Source organism: Micropterus dolomieu, linkage group LG07 (assembly GCF_021292245.1).
Source record: "Micropterus dolomieu isolate WLL.071019.BEF.003 ecotype Adirondacks linkage group LG07, ASM2129224v1, whole genome shotgun sequence".
Classification (NCBI taxonomy): Eukaryota; Metazoa; Chordata; class Actinopteri; order Centrarchiformes; family Centrarchidae; genus Micropterus; species Micropterus dolomieu.
Genome location: NC_060156.1, coordinates 4,087,369 through 4,104,489, shown reverse-complemented (window position 1 = coordinate 4,104,489; position 17,121 = coordinate 4,087,369). Strand labels below are relative to the sequence as shown.

General features: G+C 40.0%; 1 protein-coding gene across 2 annotated transcripts in view; it reads left to right on the top strand.

Moving 5' to 3' along the window:
- Positions 1–17,121, top strand: part of dnah7 (dynein, axonemal, heavy chain 7) — a 78,718-nt gene that overhangs the window by 35,658 nt on the left and 25,939 nt on the right. For both annotated transcript variants that reach the window (XM_046053224.1, XM_046053223.1), the window contains exons 32-47: positions 337–519; positions 1,777–1,953; positions 3,096–3,227; positions 5,495–5,716; positions 6,671–6,868; positions 9,506–9,661; positions 9,871–10,039; positions 11,184–11,310; positions 12,002–12,221; positions 12,466–13,092; positions 13,347–13,592; positions 13,861–14,090; positions 14,287–14,617; positions 14,752–15,098; positions 15,873–16,053; positions 16,480–16,665. In XM_046053224.1, the coding sequence (XP_045909180.1) occupies positions 337–519; positions 1,777–1,953; positions 3,096–3,227; positions 5,495–5,716; positions 6,671–6,868; positions 9,506–9,661; positions 9,871–10,039; positions 11,184–11,310; positions 12,002–12,221; positions 12,466–13,092; positions 13,347–13,592; positions 13,861–14,090; positions 14,287–14,617; positions 14,752–15,098; positions 15,873–16,053; positions 16,480–16,665 (3,732 nt within the window). The remainder of the gene's footprint in view (positions 1–336; positions 520–1,776; positions 1,954–3,095; positions 3,228–5,494; positions 5,717–6,670; positions 6,869–9,505; positions 9,662–9,870; positions 10,040–11,183; positions 11,311–12,001; positions 12,222–12,465; positions 13,093–13,346; positions 13,593–13,860; positions 14,091–14,286; positions 14,618–14,751; positions 15,099–15,872; positions 16,054–16,479; positions 16,666–17,121) is intronic.

The window sequence follows — 17,121 nt, the reverse complement described above, 5'->3', positions numbered from 1 at the left end:
GGGGCAGATGGTATTTTGTGCTTGTCTTTTCCTTGAGCCTCCACAGAGTTTGAATGTTCAAGTGTTTATCTATCTACCTATTTGTTTGTCCTCCTTAACATTCATACATCTGTCCTTCCATCCTTAAAGCTGCCTCAACATCAAGAATTACGTGATTTCACATGGCTCTACTTTAGCTATCTCTGTTTGATATCATTATGTATTTATCTTTTGATCAGTTACAATAGGTAAAGAAGATACGCCAGCAGGTCACCAGTGTTGTCAGTAATGGTGCTATAAATTGCGCTGAAAATGTTCCTTCAAGGTGTGAGCAGTCCTGTTTCTTCCTTCTCTCAGAGCCCAGACAGAAAATGGCTTATCTTTGACGGCCCAGTGGATGCCGTGTGGATTGAGAATATGAACACGGTGCTCGACGACAACAAGAAGCTGTGTCTGATGAGCGGTGAGATCATTCAGATGTCACCGCAAATGAGCCTCATCTTTGAGCCCATGGACCTGGAGGTGGCATCGCCAGCCACAGTGAGAAGCACCTTCACTTCTATCAAGGGTTTCATCACAGTGTATCTGCTGCTTTTCCATGTGATGGTTTCCAATCTCTGGATATAGCTGAGGATGGATCACTTACTGTTCTTATTTAGAAACATAAAAATTTATGAACTCAGGTTTTGGGGAAATATAGCCGATCACTCCCATCATCAACATCCTTCAAATTAGGCTTCTCCCATGATGCCCTTCATGCATGTCTAAATCAAACACTCGTATTGTCAGTCCTACTGTTTGCTTTGGGAGAGTGTAGACAAGCATAGACTCTTTAATAAGAGCATAATAATGCAAAGAGATCACACGGTTGAGACACCTCACCATTCCTTTCATCCATTTTGAACTGCAGTCTTTGTATAGATCTTTTGCAGTAATTATACATTTCCATATGGTTCTTGGTTGTGAGGCAGTTACAAAGGCTCTTGATTGCAATACATAGATACCTTGAGAGAATACCTTTGCATCTCCCCGGCTCTACTTTTTTATTAAACAGACTTCTATTTTTGATTCTCTATAGCCTGGCAGCTGTTCCTTTCATCATGCTGAATGCAGAGATCAACATTTTTTGTGAACACAGTGAACACCCCCACTTTGTGCAGGGTCTCTTTTGTGCACTGATGATCTCTATTTCTCTTTTTTTCTCTGTCATTTTTCCTCTCTGTCTGTGAAAGTTATTTTTCTCCCTTTATGTAATTATCTTAAACCTTTTTTGTTCTTTTTCTTTCTCCTATCACATGTCCTTTAGCTACTGCTCATGTATTATGTCTTCACCCCATCTTGGCTCCTCTTTCTTTTTTTATTCTTTACTTGCACTCATTTCTGATGCTAATTCTTGGGTGGGACTTGGAGCTATGTGATCTCATTAAAAAAGCTTCTCCTTAGGAAAAGGCTATAATATAGTCATCAGATATTCACCAGACATGGTATCACACATGCAGCACTCACTTACTTACAGACTTGACCAGTATAAAGGATATGATGTAACTATTTAGATGAACTCCATTAATGTTACGATGTTCAGTCAGATTACGACCACAAAGACACCCGAATACTCACCTGCACTACACTGCATGTCCACACTCAGTTTACAGCATTGCATCCAATAATTTGCTGGTTATTAACTTATTTTACAATAAGTGTATAAGTCAGATACTTGATTAAGAATAATATTTGTTCTTTATGAGTTAAGCACTGGGTTGGATGTATGTTTTCAGATGTGATATATGTTTGCGGCAGGTATCTCGCTGTGGTATGATCTACATGGAGCCTCATATGCTTGGCTGGCGTCCGCTTGTGCTGTCCTGGCTCAATACCCTTCCCACCACAGTCAATGCAACGCACAAAGACCTCATCACTGCCCTTTTTGACCGCATACTGCCAACCTGCCTACAGCTCATTCGAAAGGCCACCAAGGTGCTGAACCCTCCTCAGGAAATACTGTTCACTTTCTAGCTGGAAGTGGTTTGCAAATGATTTTTTGTAACTCTGCATCTACATGAAGGATTTTTGCTTCAGTTTCGCATAACAAAAATGTATAAATATGCTGCATGTTTTAGAAGTTAAGTTTTAGAAAAGCTCCATTCTGTGTTACTTTAGTTTTACTTTTCAGTTTCTCAGTCCAGTTGTAGGCTATATTCGGACATCACTTCTTTTCCTAACAATATTAATATGACAAGTAAATGTGTGCGCTGTAACTGTTAGATGTCCACTCAGAGTCCTTGAAAGATGAATGTTTAAAGTTGTAGTTGTAAAAGTGTTTCCTTCTACTGCTCCATCGCCACATCTAACATCCTGCATTCTTGACAGTCTGAACAAGGGCTGTATATATTACAGAGAAAGTGTCGCTGTATGCTTACAAATGTACACAGTGAAGTGTTACGTGCATTTGCAACAGACAAATATCAATATAAGCATACACTATTTTATGAGGGAACAAAATAACTCAACCTAATATTCAGAAAGGTGTTCACTGATCCCCCCGCAGTGAGCGAAACTGCAGAAACATTCCCCATTTATTGTATTTTTCTACCTCATCTATTATGCCATAATATATTTTCTCAACAGCTGCCACCTTACTGAGCTCTGAGATATATTCCTGGAATAATGGGCCTTCTACAGCTTTCCACTTTCTCATATCATCTACTTTCTCAATCATAATACTTGTCTGAATCCAATTTGTTAGGGGTTTTACCATATGCTTAGTGGTTTGAGGGTTTCCAAGTATATATACAACAGCACAAAACTCAAAAGTCTTCCCCCTCAATCTATGACTCATGGACTCTGGTCCAAAAGGTCTGTTGCTTTGAGCATGACCACAGTTTGTGGACTAAGTCACTCACATGCCCACTACACCTCCAAAAGATTGAAGAACCTGCCAGGGTACCAGTAAAATCAATGTTTGGATGTTGAATTTTTTTTTACCTCTTTCTATATATTTCCTTATTTCTAGAAACGTGTTTGGTAATCCCAATTAAATGTATCCCTCTTTTTTTTTTTCAAAGTTGGTGCTCAAGATCCTTTTTTAATGTGTGTTCTTTCTTTTTCCTTGATTTTAGGAGTTGTCCCCGACCTCTGACACCAATCTAGTCAAATCCCTGATGAATCTGATGGACTGTATGATGGATGAGTTTCATGATGAAGCAAAGATGAAGAGCATGAATCAAAAAGATATTTGCTCCTGGTTGGAGGTTTGTGTACACACCCACGACTGATTTTACTACTAATAATTATTATTATTATAGTATTATTGACAATAATAAGATATTAATTGCATATGTAAACACACAAGTGGCTACAGCAGCATAACAGGATGATTGTGGGTTAATAGACAAAATTATTGAGCCACCTACCCTACAAGAAGCCTACTAATGTAATGTGTAATCTCCACTTCCCACTCTCACCAGTCTCAACACAGCCGAGCCTCTGTTTCATGAGTGTTAAAAGTCTACTTGCATGATGCAACATACAGTACAGAGAAAACAACAAAAGACTAACTGATGTGTCTCTTCACATTTCATCACATCTTCTGTTGCATTTAAACACTCTGAAAAGACTAAAACTAACCATGCACGGATCTTCTGTGCTTACGTGAGAGGAAATAACTACTAAGTCTTTGTACTCTACATAGCATTGAAGTGTGACAAACAAACCACCACTTTTCATGTCGCTGTGAATCAGAATAAATAGCTTTGTTATATGATCAGAATACAAAATGAGAATATTTCAGATTTTTTTCTTTTTTAATTGCAACTGGCAAGTTTTTTTGCCTTGCACCAACATTGTAAGCCTGTGGTTCGGCTAGAGGAAGCAGAATTACATGGTGGGAGCAAAAAAAGTCTTACATAAAGAGAGAAACTGCACTAAATTGGTAAAATCACTGGTTTGCTAGACTGAACAGCAAGAGGAAGCATATGCAGTCAGTGAAAGCTCTCTATCATGATAGGGACTGACAGGAGCCAATGGTGCCAGATATACTCCCAAACTACAGGGAACGTCGACCACGCTTCCTAACTTCTAGTTTTCCTACTCTCCAGTTCCCAAATTGTGCAAATGCCTTAATCAGTCTAGCCACAGCAAATGCTGTTACATCTTTTATGAAATTGTCTTATTGTGAGAAAACTTATCTTTAGCTATGAAATGAAATTGAAAGACCAACTATGGTCTGAAGTACTAATATTTGAAGGGGGGAAATGGACTCTTTCTATTAACTATAGATATTTACCTGTTCAAATCCGAATTATTTTTCTTTTCCCTTTTACACTATCCCAATGAAGTCTGCCTCCACACAGGCCCACAAAGAGTGGAAAGGTATTAGCAGAGGAGCCCTTTCTTCTGCCCTCTGCATTAGTTCCAATAGACTGTTTCCCTCTGAATCCTGTCTTTTGAAAGCACAGCTAATATCCCCCTGTGGCACACTGCACTGATGAATGCCTTTTAACCCTCTCTCCCATGTTTCTCAGCCAGTCATTATCAAAGTGTTGAATTAATCAGCCTGTTAACAGCAGGAGCTATCACGAGGCTGCAAAGCCTCATGATAGGCCATTTCCTGCAGTATTCCTGCTGTTTTTTCCAACAAAGACGTCTCTCCTCTGTGGATTCTGGTGTTTGTGTCATAAAATAATCAGTACACTGGTTGAGGCATTTGCTGTACGTTTTAATCAATTCAGTCTTTGCAAAGTCTGCGTAATGAGCTTAATGACTGCAAACCCTCTGCACAAGAATTTTTGATGTTTGACTTTTGTTACAGTGTGATAATATCTATTTACAAAGTAAGTTACTCATTAATACAATTTTCATTCTAGAAAAACACCATCATGAACATAAATCTGTTCATTATGTGGGTGGTGGTCCACAGGACAGTAATGTAATATGTTGAAAAATAAAGACAGTTGCAAAGTAAGTCATATTTGATGATATAATATATAACATAATAAAACAATCATTTTAGCACCACATGCAATGAGTTCTCAGCAGCTACAGCAATAAGCAGGGGCCAAATATGTATATTCGCTCAAGTGCTGGACTTCAGTAGGATTTTAAGATACACTTTTGATGGACGGGCACTTTTATTTAAGTGCTTTTATTTTATGATTTATATTTGTATACTTGTATACTTTTGTTGCTTTATACTCCACTGTATGAAACTGTATTAAAGGTACTCTGTGGGAATTTCTTATTGACATTCAGTGTTTGTCACCAAAATGTATTTTGTTTATCCTTAAGGCCTAACAAACATGCATTTCCTTCCTCATTAAGCTGACATTAGAAATATTACAACCCAAATGTGTGTGGATTAGCAAGCCACTGCACCATTTAAGATACCTGAAAATAGTTATATGCTTGTACTTAAGTCAAATTTAAAATGTCACCTTAACTGTCCACTGGACCAATTGACAAAAATGAATATAATTTAGTGGTGAAAAAACAGCAATGGACGTCCATTCTCTTTATACAGGGCATCTTTGTGTTCTGCCTGGTGTGGTCAGTGGGTGCCAGCTGTGATGATTCGGGCCGGGTCAAGTTTGATGCCGTGGTAAGGGAGGTACTGACCGGCCCTTTAAGTGAGGAGACCAGGGCCTGCCATGGCATTCTGGCCACTGTCGAGGCTCCACCTAAACAGCTCACAGTGCCCCTGCCCACTGAGGGAATACTCCACCAGTATCGCTTCATTAAAGAGGTAGGGCTGCTTCGGATAATTGGGCAGCTGAGAGTACTTTGTTGCATTTTGTGAAATTTGTGACATACTTTATGAGGTTAAATAAATAGCACGGGGATTTTTGTTGTGGTTGGCATATTTAAGAATGGCCCAAAAAGCAAATATCTTTCTGCTACAGTAAAGAATAGAAATGGTTATGTTATACTTAGCTTTTATTTTTACCATCATTACACCTATAGCTGACAAACAAACACACGAGAGCCCTCTCTACATTCTAGATCAAGCACATGTGGACTAGACAGACTGACATTCCTATTTTATTATGGAGGATGGTGAACAAAGCTGCATTATCACAGAAAAGGGGGAAAAAAACATACAGTCTTCTTTTAAATCTGTTTTAAAAAGGGTGTTGACCACAAAATATTCAAATTTGTTCCCCCAAAGGTTATGGCACATTTGAACTGTGTAAAATTTTAGTAGCTATTTTTATATTTTAGTAATTGTCAAGCTTATATTTGATTCATGACAGTTTTGGCTTTGATAATTTTGAAAGGAAATTTTCATATTGGAGAGTACGTCTCTGTAAAAAAAAATAGCAGTTGTTAATTTTATCTTTAGAAGAAAAGAGCTGGTATGGATTTAACAAAGATTTCTGACAACTCAAGACTACTATAGGGTTATTATAATCATATATCAATAGTCTTTTTTTACAAAAGGCTATTGATATGAATCAATTCTGTATACAAGGAAAGGGTCACATGCAATTAGAAATTAAAATGTACAATAACCTGTATTGTTTTATATCTGACAATGTAGACAAATCCATTTGTGCTCATAACATTCTTACATACAGCCAAAGACTACATATTGTGTGTCACATTTTCTTTTGGTAGCTTTGGTGTGTTATTGTCGAGTGGGAGCAGCACAGTGGCCTTTCATATCTCAAAAATAACTCTTAGAATAACTCCTCTTCAGGGCCCCGGCAGGTGGGAGCTGTGGACAGATGAACTAAAGAATGCTCCCTCCATATGCCAAGACATGCAGTTCAATGAGATCATCGTGCCTACTGAGAACACAGTACGCTACATGGCACTGATGGAGCTCCTCGTCACCCATCAGAAGCCCACTATTTTCATCGGCCCCACTGGTACTGGAAAGAGTGTCTACATTACAGTGAGTCACCTGCTATGCATTATTTTATTAACGTAGCATTTGGAAAGCACTATTGTATTTTGCATTTAGCAGATAGTTAGGTAAGAATTATGCAGATGCACCATCTGCAGCAGACTTTGTCAACCATAGCCACATTTTTCACAACATTCATTTTGTGAACAGGAAAATGAATCTCTTGGCTGCTGCCTGGTTTTCAATCCATCTTAGGAGTTAGCTTTAATATATTCAGGCTAGACTTGCTAGTACTTTGCCATTATTACCGTAAGTGGACAACATTTAGTTTAGCTGTTATCAGTAAGAATAACATACTGATTGGTCTTTAAGGTGCTGACAACCTACAATAATTATTGAAATTGTATTAAGGGTACTCTGTGGAGATTTCTAGTAAATATGTATGTTTACATTCAGTGTTTCTCCCCAAATGCATTTTTGTTATTCTTCCTCATTAAGCTGACTTAAGCTGATATATTTTGGTTTACATGGATATTTGCCAGCACTTTGCTGTGTTTCATGGCACCTGTACCGCCACCAACTGGCGATCAGTGGAATAGCACGAAACCATTGTTTGGAATAGGAATCGCACTGCCTGCATGCTCATGCATGTGATTCCTTGTGCATGTGCACAAGATACAAACAAAACTGAAACCCATTGATTAAAACTCCATTGTGTTAGATGTGGTCAAAAACTCCACAGGGTAGCTAAAATAAGCATGGGCTGAATTGGTCTGCTTTGTTAGGGCAGTGAAATACAAGTTGTGCACTGGCTTGTTTCTCTGGCTGACTAGTTAGAAAAATGGTCCTAAATGTATTTTGGCATTAAAGAAGTCTTAAAAGTAGCACATGAAATGATCCTTACTTTATGACACCCTTATTTAATACGAGCTGCTACAATGAGGTGCTCTGCCTACCTGTCTTGTCAACAGCACCAGCGAGATGGTTTTTACCATCATATCTCAAGAAATTGAGACACCTCAAGGTCTCTTCACACGTGAAAGAGGGTATAATGGTTGCAGTGACCCTTTTGGGTTATTCAACAGATGATTTAAGAGTGACTCAGCAGTTTATATTTTAAGTCATTTTATCCCAACCTCTGGAAACTACAGTAAGGCTCTGAACTCACAAATCATTTGGAGGCAACAAAGCTACAGACACCAGGGGTGAAACGGCCACCTTGGAGGAATACTGACTATCTCTCAGCAGACCTTTAGCTATTTAAATCAAGGGCTAATCCCCCTTCCTTCCTTTGCTTCATTAGTTTATCCATTAGTGTGCTCAAACTTGAGAGTCTAGGGTGAATAGAGATCATCTCACTGGGGAGTCTGCCTTGTTCTCCACTTCCTGCCTGTCTGCGCGGTAGAGCAGCTCTGTCCCATGCCGCAACCAGCAGACCGTGGCTGAATCCTGAATCCGGCAGGAGTGATAAAGGAGCCCCAGCCGTCAGACCATAAAAACATGACTGGCATGGTGGCGGAACCAGTACCATCAAGACAGGTGCACAAGGCTCCTTCATTGGCCCCAGTCAGCCAGAGAAGCTGTGCCACTGGTTTATCATTTAGACAAGAGGTTGATGATGATGATCCACCTTGGCTGCACACTGTGATCATTCATTTCACAAATCCTCTTTAATTATGCAGGTCATTACTCACATGACTTCACAAACGTGTATGTGAGCACTGTGTGCGTACTTATACACATGTGCGCAGGGGAAGCTGGATCATGTGCTCTGCCCTCATGTTAGATCATAAAAGTACCATAAAAATAGATAAAAATCCTAGTAAAAGGCATCAGATCATCCATGACTACGTTCTCTGTTGTACGGTATGTTCTGTTTTCATAGAAACAGAGAGGGTCATTTGTCCAAAAGGGCATTTTATCAAAATGGCCTTTCTTAAAAGCCTCTTTCAGCTTTTAGTATAATGCCCTTTTGTAAAACCCTCATGCAAAATCTGAAAGTCATTGATTTTTTCTCTTTTGACCTGCAGAACATTACTTTAGACCATGTCCTCAGAGGGCAACTAACTCCCTACTTTATATCAAAGTAATTGTTACGGCTTAACTGAGATCTAGTTTTTATCTAATGAAGTACTCACTAAATGCCACATTTTATTAGATTATAAAGCTTATCACAATCATTCACCAGGATCAAACAGGAAAGTATCACTTTAGGTGTACTCCACCTATACAGGCTGTGTTCGGCATACTGATTGGGAACAGAGAGTGATAATAATGAAAAACGTACTCAACCAAATTATCATTTTGTTTTTTCAAGTGTGTATCAGCCAAGTTAGGAGCTTGATTACATTTACTTGCTGAAATTAGTCCATGACATTCCCAGACCTTTATAAGTCACTTGAGGTTTTTTGAATATCCCATAAAATACACACATACAGTACAAACATTATACTGTACAACAACAAAGTGTACATTTCATTAGTAACCCCTTATGTACATACAGTACTTATTTTCAAAGTGTCACTTTCCTTGGTAATATCTCTTATCATTTGTGCTGTGTGTTGCCACTTTTCCTTATTGTGTTGTACATGTATAGATATCCATCATGACAATATACAATAAACTTCCAAAAACCATGAGATTTGATGATAATCTGTGTTCATATTTCTAATATCTCTTGCCCAGGACTTCCTATTGAATAAGCTGCAGAAGGATGTGTACAGCCCATTATTTATCAACTTTTCAGCCCAGACTACAGCTGCCCAGACCCAAAACATTATTATGTCCAAGTTAGATAAGAGGCGCAAAGGAGTGTTTGGTCCTCCACTGGGGAAGAAAATGGTAACATCATGTTTATTATGTTCATACGATGTTTTTGTTGGTATGACTTGTTTGTTTTTCAGTTTGCACTCATATCAGTGAAGAGAGTCATTAAAATTTAGCAATTTTTATAACAAGCACTATTTTCTATAGAGATGCATTTAAACAAACCTTGTGGCATTATCAGTGTTTAATCTTATTTCAAGTATACTAATGTTATATCTTATCAGGTGGTATTTGTGGATGATGTGAACATGCCAGCCAGGGAGGTTTATGGTGCCCAGCCCCCTGTGGAGCTGCTGCGCCAGTGGCTGGATCACTGGAACTGGTATGACATGAAGGACTGCTCCATGATCAACCTGGTGGATATCCAGACCATATGTGCCATGGGACCACCTGGTGAGTAGCAACTGTAGCAGCCCTAAAGTTTATTGGAAGTACCATTGTTAGAGCAATGATACTGTTTAAAGCTCTAGAATGGTTGACAAAAAACAGGTCGTGAGGTGGGTAAAGTAAATAGTTTTTCCCCCTCTGTCTATTAACTGCTGCTGAAGCGCTGTCCACTCAATGTCACAAACCACTAGCATCTATTTTGTGGAGCTCTTCGTTGCCTTAAGGTGCTTACAAATAGCAGGTGTTTACCACTTTCACCTCCACTACTACTACCAGTGTAAACACAAAACCATTCCTGTCCACTGAGGCAGCTGGCAGCGACAGCTGCAAGACAAAGAGGGTGGGAGCCACAGTCAGCTGCCCACACAGCTACAGTATTTACTCCAGATGCGTGTGCTGGCAGTTGTTTAGCCTTTCTAAGCTGCTTCCCAGTATGGACGTGGCAACCACAGAAACTCCACCAGGGAAAACTATGGAGGAGCCCATTTTTATTGTATTTTGAATTACCTCTTCAGTGATAACATTGATAATGGACTTCAGTAGCGTTTATGACATTAGCTAAAATAAGCTGCCAATGTAAACTTGTGTCTCAAATTGAGACTAGTGCTATGTCCTGTTGTCTTTGTCAAAATTGGTAACACATCAATATAAAGCTAACAGTGACTGCTGCACGCCATAGAAAACATCCCTTCAGTGTACTATATTGACTCAGATTGCCTTGCAAATCATGATGAGTTGTGCAAGTTCATGAAACCCTGAGACAAGTGGTTGCTATGCCACTGGGGGGATGTAGTGTAGGGCCACAAAAATGTGTGGAAATGCTGAATGGGGTTACCAGTAAATTGTTTATCATCAGAGCATGAGAGCAATATGTGGAATTTGTTAGATCGTGTTCGAAGATATTTTTATACATGTATGCACTTCAAAACTGATGAATAAAAAACAAGATCTTTACTCTCCACCAGTGTGGAAAATTGTCTTTAGCTCATAAAGACGTAAAATAGACAGATACTGTAGATGAGGATATATTGAAGAAATAGTAACCGTAAAAAAAAACTAAAAAACTGGGTGCTGAGTTACAGCATAGCTATCAGAAGTGTTATTTGTGTGCAGGATTATATATATTTATTTTGTCCTTCTTGTTTCTTAGGTGGAGGGCGGAACCCTGTCACGCCGCGGTACCTGCGCCACTTCAACGCGATTACCATTAATGATTTTGATGAGAAGACCATGTATACAATCTTCTCCAGGATCATAGACTGGCATTTCACCATACGGTAAATACATTCCCCAAATTGACACAGATGTTCATATGTTTGGGAATCTAAACATCCAAAATCTACATATAATCCACTGAACCACTCTGGGGCACAGAAGGTGCTTCTTGTTGTTTTTGAGCTTCAGTTTATAGTACACGAGATTTGGCGCATAACCTTTTCAAGTCCTGGGGTAGTGTTGGCAACAGAATGAAATGTAAATTATTATTAACCAAAATCATTAGGCAGCTAACACTGCAATGTTGTACATAACATTAAGAGGATAAATCTTAAGGTATTATACCATTATTCTATACATCTGTTTGTGTTTCAACAATAAACGACTTAAAGGTGTCCTTTTTTCACCTCTCTTACTGCACTGCTACAGTGTTTACCTCAGAGACCACAAGTCCTAAAGCAATCAAATCTGTTGGATAGGTTTCAAATTTACCCAACCACTCCTGCAAGCAGACATATCACTTGAATTTTAACAAGACAGCAATTTCACACTTTGGCAGTTTTTGTATTTTTGGAAATACACTGTAAATGCTAATGATAAAAGAAAACTTCATCGTGTCGATATATATTTTATTCATTTATTTTGAAAGTGTTTAATTAATACAACAAATAATTATGGATTCAGTGTCTTAATTAAACTGTAGGCAATAATCTGAATGGGATCTGAACAATGAATCAACCATTTCATCAACAGGTTTTCTTTCCCCAAGCCATTTGCAGCTCTGACGTCTCAGATTGTTACTAGTACCATGTCAGTGTACCAAGAAGCCACCAAGAACCTGCTACCAACCCCGACAAAGTCCCATTACTTGTTCAATCTGCGCGATGTCTCCCGGGTCATCCAGGGTATCTGCCTGTCACGGCCGGAGACTGTAGATGAACCATCTGTCATCAAACGGCTCTGGGTGCATGAGGTAATGAACTGTGATAGAATGCCAGACAGCTATGTAACTAAATTAACCTAAACATGCAAATAAAATAAAAATATCATGAAAATACAAAACGTGGTTATACATTTAGCTGCAGTCAAGCTAACCCCTGCCTGTTAGACATAGTATTTTCTTTGAAACTTCCTATGTAGCCATCTCTCACTAGCTTTATCTCTCGTTATCTGCCTCTCACTCTCACTCTCACTTTCTTCCTCGTGTTGATCCTCAGGTCCTGAGGGTTTACTATGATCGACTGGTTCACGACACAGATCGGTGCTGGCTTGTAAGCCATGTACAGTTGGTGTCTCAGAGTCACATGAAGGAAAACTTCCATCAGCTCTTCCAGCATCTGGACCAGGACCATGATGGAAAGGTCACTGAGGATGACCTGCGCAGCCTTATGTTCTGCGACTTTCACGACCCCAAGGGTGAGGACCGCAACTACCGTGAGGTGCATAACCTCGACCAACTCCGGCAGGTGGTGGAGTCCCACCTGGACGAGTATAACAACATCAGCAAAGCGCCCATGAATCTGGTGCTCTTCCGTTTTGCCATCGAACACGTGTGCCGCATTTCCCGCATCCTGAAGCAGCCAAGTGGCCACGCCCTGCTGGTGGGCGTGGGAGGAAGCGGGCGTCAGTCTCTCACCCGGTTGGCTGCCTACATGGCAGAGGCAGAACTTTTCCAGGTGGAAATCTCCAAGACCTACGGAACCACAGAATGGCGTGATGACCTTAAGCTCATATTGAGGAAATCCACACAGGGTGAAGCTCACGGCGTTTTCCTCTTCACAGACACTCAAATCAAAATGGAGTCATTCCTGGAGGACATTGGCAACCTGCTCAACACCGGTGAGGTAAAGTGGATAGGAGGGGACATAGACTGATGGATGAGTTAAGGGATGATAACACAAACTGATGAGTGATCAGTGAATGATGGATGTGTGGATAGCTTGAGAGACGGACGAATGGTTGATAAATATATGATTAGATAAATAGTTGATATGGATAGAGAGAATAGTGATACAGGGAGAAAATGTTTAAAGGTGTTGTATTTCACAAAGCCAGTACCCAAACACAGACCATTTCGTTATCTTTTGGTTGTTTCCAGGTGCCTAACCTGTTTGCACTTGACGAGAAGCAGGATATCTGTGAGCGAATGCGTGTGTTGGACCGGCAGCGTGACCGTGACAAGCAGACGGATGGCAGCCCCTTGTCCCTTTTCAACATGTTTGTAGAGCGCTGTCGCACACAGCTGCATGTGGTGTTGGCCATGAGTCCCATCGGAGATGCCTTTAGGAACCGCCTGAGACGTTTCCCCGCCCTCATTAACTGCTGCACCATTAACTGGTTCCAGGTGTGTATTTACTGTACTGTGTATGTAGGTTGAGTTCTGGTGTGCTGTTGGTCGCACTAAGAGATGCCTCAGGTGGTTAATCAAAAGTTAGGAACAATGTATAGTGCATAGATGTTAGTGCATCATTACAATATGCCAGTTGTAGGATGAAAACAAGTTGAATGTGTGTTTTATATATATATATATATATATATATATATATATAAAATCATAGCCAAGAATAAAATACACTATGTATGGCAGTACAGTATATTTCCTTCCTTACCAGACCTGGCCAGAGGATGCCTTGCAAGCAGTGGCCTGTCGCTTCCTGGAGGACATTGAGATGACAGATGAGTCCCGAGATGGCTGCATCAACATGTGCAAGAGCTTCCACACCTCAACCATAGAACTGTCAGTTCGCTTTTTGGCTGAGTTGCAGCGCCACAACTATGTCACCCCAACCTCATACCTGGAACTCATTTCCACCTTCAAGGTCCTGCTAAAGACAAAAAGAGCGTAAGAAAGTTTGACTGTTTTGTGATGTTTTTATTACTTCAGATTAAAAAAACGGCATCATCATAGATCAAGTTTCCTGTGGCTATGAAGGAGTTGAATTGGAAACATGGTTAAAGAAGGTCCGATCAGCACATCCTGGCAAAAAATGTGCAAAAGTAGGACTTATTTAATTTATCTCTCCCTGTCGTTTACCCAGTGAGGTGATGAAGTTGAAACATCGCTATGAGGTGGGCCTCGAGAAGCTAAAGTCAGCAGCAGACCAGGTGGCTACTATGCAAGTTGAGCTGGAGGCTCTACAGCCACAGCTGCGTGTGGCCAGCAAGGAGGTAGATGAGATGATGGTGGTGATTGAGCACGAATCTGTGGAGGTGGCTGAGACAGAGAAGGTGGTGAAAGTAGATGAGGCCGTGGCCAACGAACAAGCCATGGCTGCCAAGGCCATCAAGGATGAGTGTGATGCTGACCTGGCTGTAGCCATGCCTATCCTGGAGTCAGCCCTGGCTTCGCTGAATACTCTCACCACTCAGGTAAGAGAAGCAATGTGTTTTTTTACTCATGTAGGATAAAGACTCAGGGAAATCTGGCTTAAAACCAGGTGTACTGGAAAAGAAAATTAAAGAGCGAAGACCTTTAGATGTGTTTTTTTTTTGTGTGTGTACAGGATATCACAGTGGTGAAGTCCATGAAAAGCCCACCCCCAGCTGTCAAGCTGGTGATGGAAGCAATCTGCATTCTCAAAGGCATCAAGCCAGATCGTGTGCCTGACCCCTCGGGCTCCGGGAAAAAAGTGGAGGACTTCTGGGGCCCGGCCAAAAAGCTTCTGGGAGACATGAAGTTTCTCCAAAGCCTTCATGAGTATGACAAGGACAACATCCCACCAAATTTCATCGCCATCATCCGCAGCAAGTACATTACCAACCCAGACTTTGTACCGGAGAAGATTCGAACTGCATCCACTGCAGCTGAAGGCCTGTGTAAGTGGGTTTGTGCCATGGACAAGTACGACAAGTAAGTAATGCTCTCATCCTTCTGTGTTCTCTGTAGATGAAAATAGATGCATAGTCACAAAGCTTGAGAGAGCTTTTCATCCATCTAAGTGAGTAACACGAAGCTTGGTTATTGGTAACTTCAAGGGAATAATCATTCCTCTGGTGCAAGTGTGCCCAAGTGATTAATATAACAAGCCAAGTCAAGTTACAGATCATTTAAAGGGAAATGTAGTTCCGACAATCTTAAATGTTTTCATATATACCCAGTATGATATAACTACCTCTTAAAGTTCACACAAAGCACTGTGCATCAGCCCCACATAATAATGCTGCACTATAAAACTACTATAAGAATACTAATAACATCACATCACATTAATGTCATATTAAAACCATATGCTATGAATAAAAAAACATCAGGAAGTTATAGAATTTGATCTGTAAAAATACACAGGAGGTATAAATACAATGACCTGCTACTACTGCATGCCTGTAACAGAGGATTTTATCCAAATTATTGCTTTTCCCCTTTTTTCAATAATTGTTTTTGTTGATTTTAACTGCGGAACAATGGCTGCAGATAAACTGAGTAAGATGACCTAAACTTTAGGGCATGTTATGACGTACAGTGTTTTGACAGTTCTGTCACCATTATCACAGTGTTTATTTCCCTTCTGGCTCAAATATATATCTAGTACATTCGACTCATTCAAGAATCTGCACTGCTTGAGACGTTACTCATCTTGTAAATGTTTACCCAAACATCGTTCTCCTCAATGCAATGCTCCTTCAGAGTGGCCAAGGTGGTGGCTCCGAAGAAGGAGAAGCTGGCCTACGCTGAGGGGGAGCTGAAGGTGGCCATGGACAGCCTCCAGATAAAGCAGGCTGCCCTCAAGGAAGTCCAAGATAAACTTGCAAAGCTTCAGAAGACTTTGGAAGCTAACAAAAACAAGAAAGCTGATCTGGAGAATCAAGTTCGTGCTTTTTATATCTGTTTGTGTGAGCGTTTGATTGTAGATAGTTTAAATTTATAGTTTAATAGTTGTTGCATTTGTGTCATCATTTGATGTAAAAAACAAAACAAAACAAAAAACAAATACTACTGGATATGTATGGATATCTAGATATTTAATGAAAAAAAGAGTTTCAAATGTAAGTTCAGTTCCAGTTGAAAGTACAAGAAATAAACACGATAACAAAGAGGGAACTGACAAAACAGTCAATTTAGTTGACTCATAACCTATTGAGGCTATAATAGACCAAACAGCTGGCCAAAGTCAGTGACTACTGAATTACATGAACATGCTCTGACTAGCATGACCTCCATTCTGTTCCTTGACTTGGGAGAACAGCTCTATTGAAACACATTTCTGCTTTTCTACTCTGTTGATGTCCTACAGGTGGATCTGTGCAGTAAGAAGCTGGACCGGGCTGAGCAGCTTATTGGAGGCCTGGGTGGAGAGAAGACGCGATGGAGCGAAATGGCCTTCAATCTCGGAAAGCTCTACAATAACCTGACTGGAGACATCCTTATCTCCGCGGGCATAGTGGCTTACCTGGGAGCCTTCACCTCCAGCTACAGACAGGTAAACTGAGGGAGAAGTCACTGCGTACATGTAGGTGGATATTAACTACAAGGTAGAAGATAGTTTATTTGTCATTATGCAACACAAGGTTATATAACAAAACAAAGTTTGTAGTCCCTTCATGCTACACACACATAACTTAACAGATAAGTACATGCATATTGAATATGGCAACATATAAATAATTAAAATTAAATAAAACAATATGTATCTACAGTTATTTATATACTCATAGGCTACATGTAGAACCCTCACCCAAAACATTCTGCTGTGCATTTTGTCCAGACCAGACCTTTAGTAGCAACTACTACATACCTTTATGTAACTTTACTTAAGGTCCTGCACTTACACTGATTTTTAAGGACTATTGTTTGTCTTAAGTCTTTGTTTAGAGTTTTAGAAAATAATAAATTCCAGTCTCTTTAACATATTCAGAGACATATTGGTGGTTACATT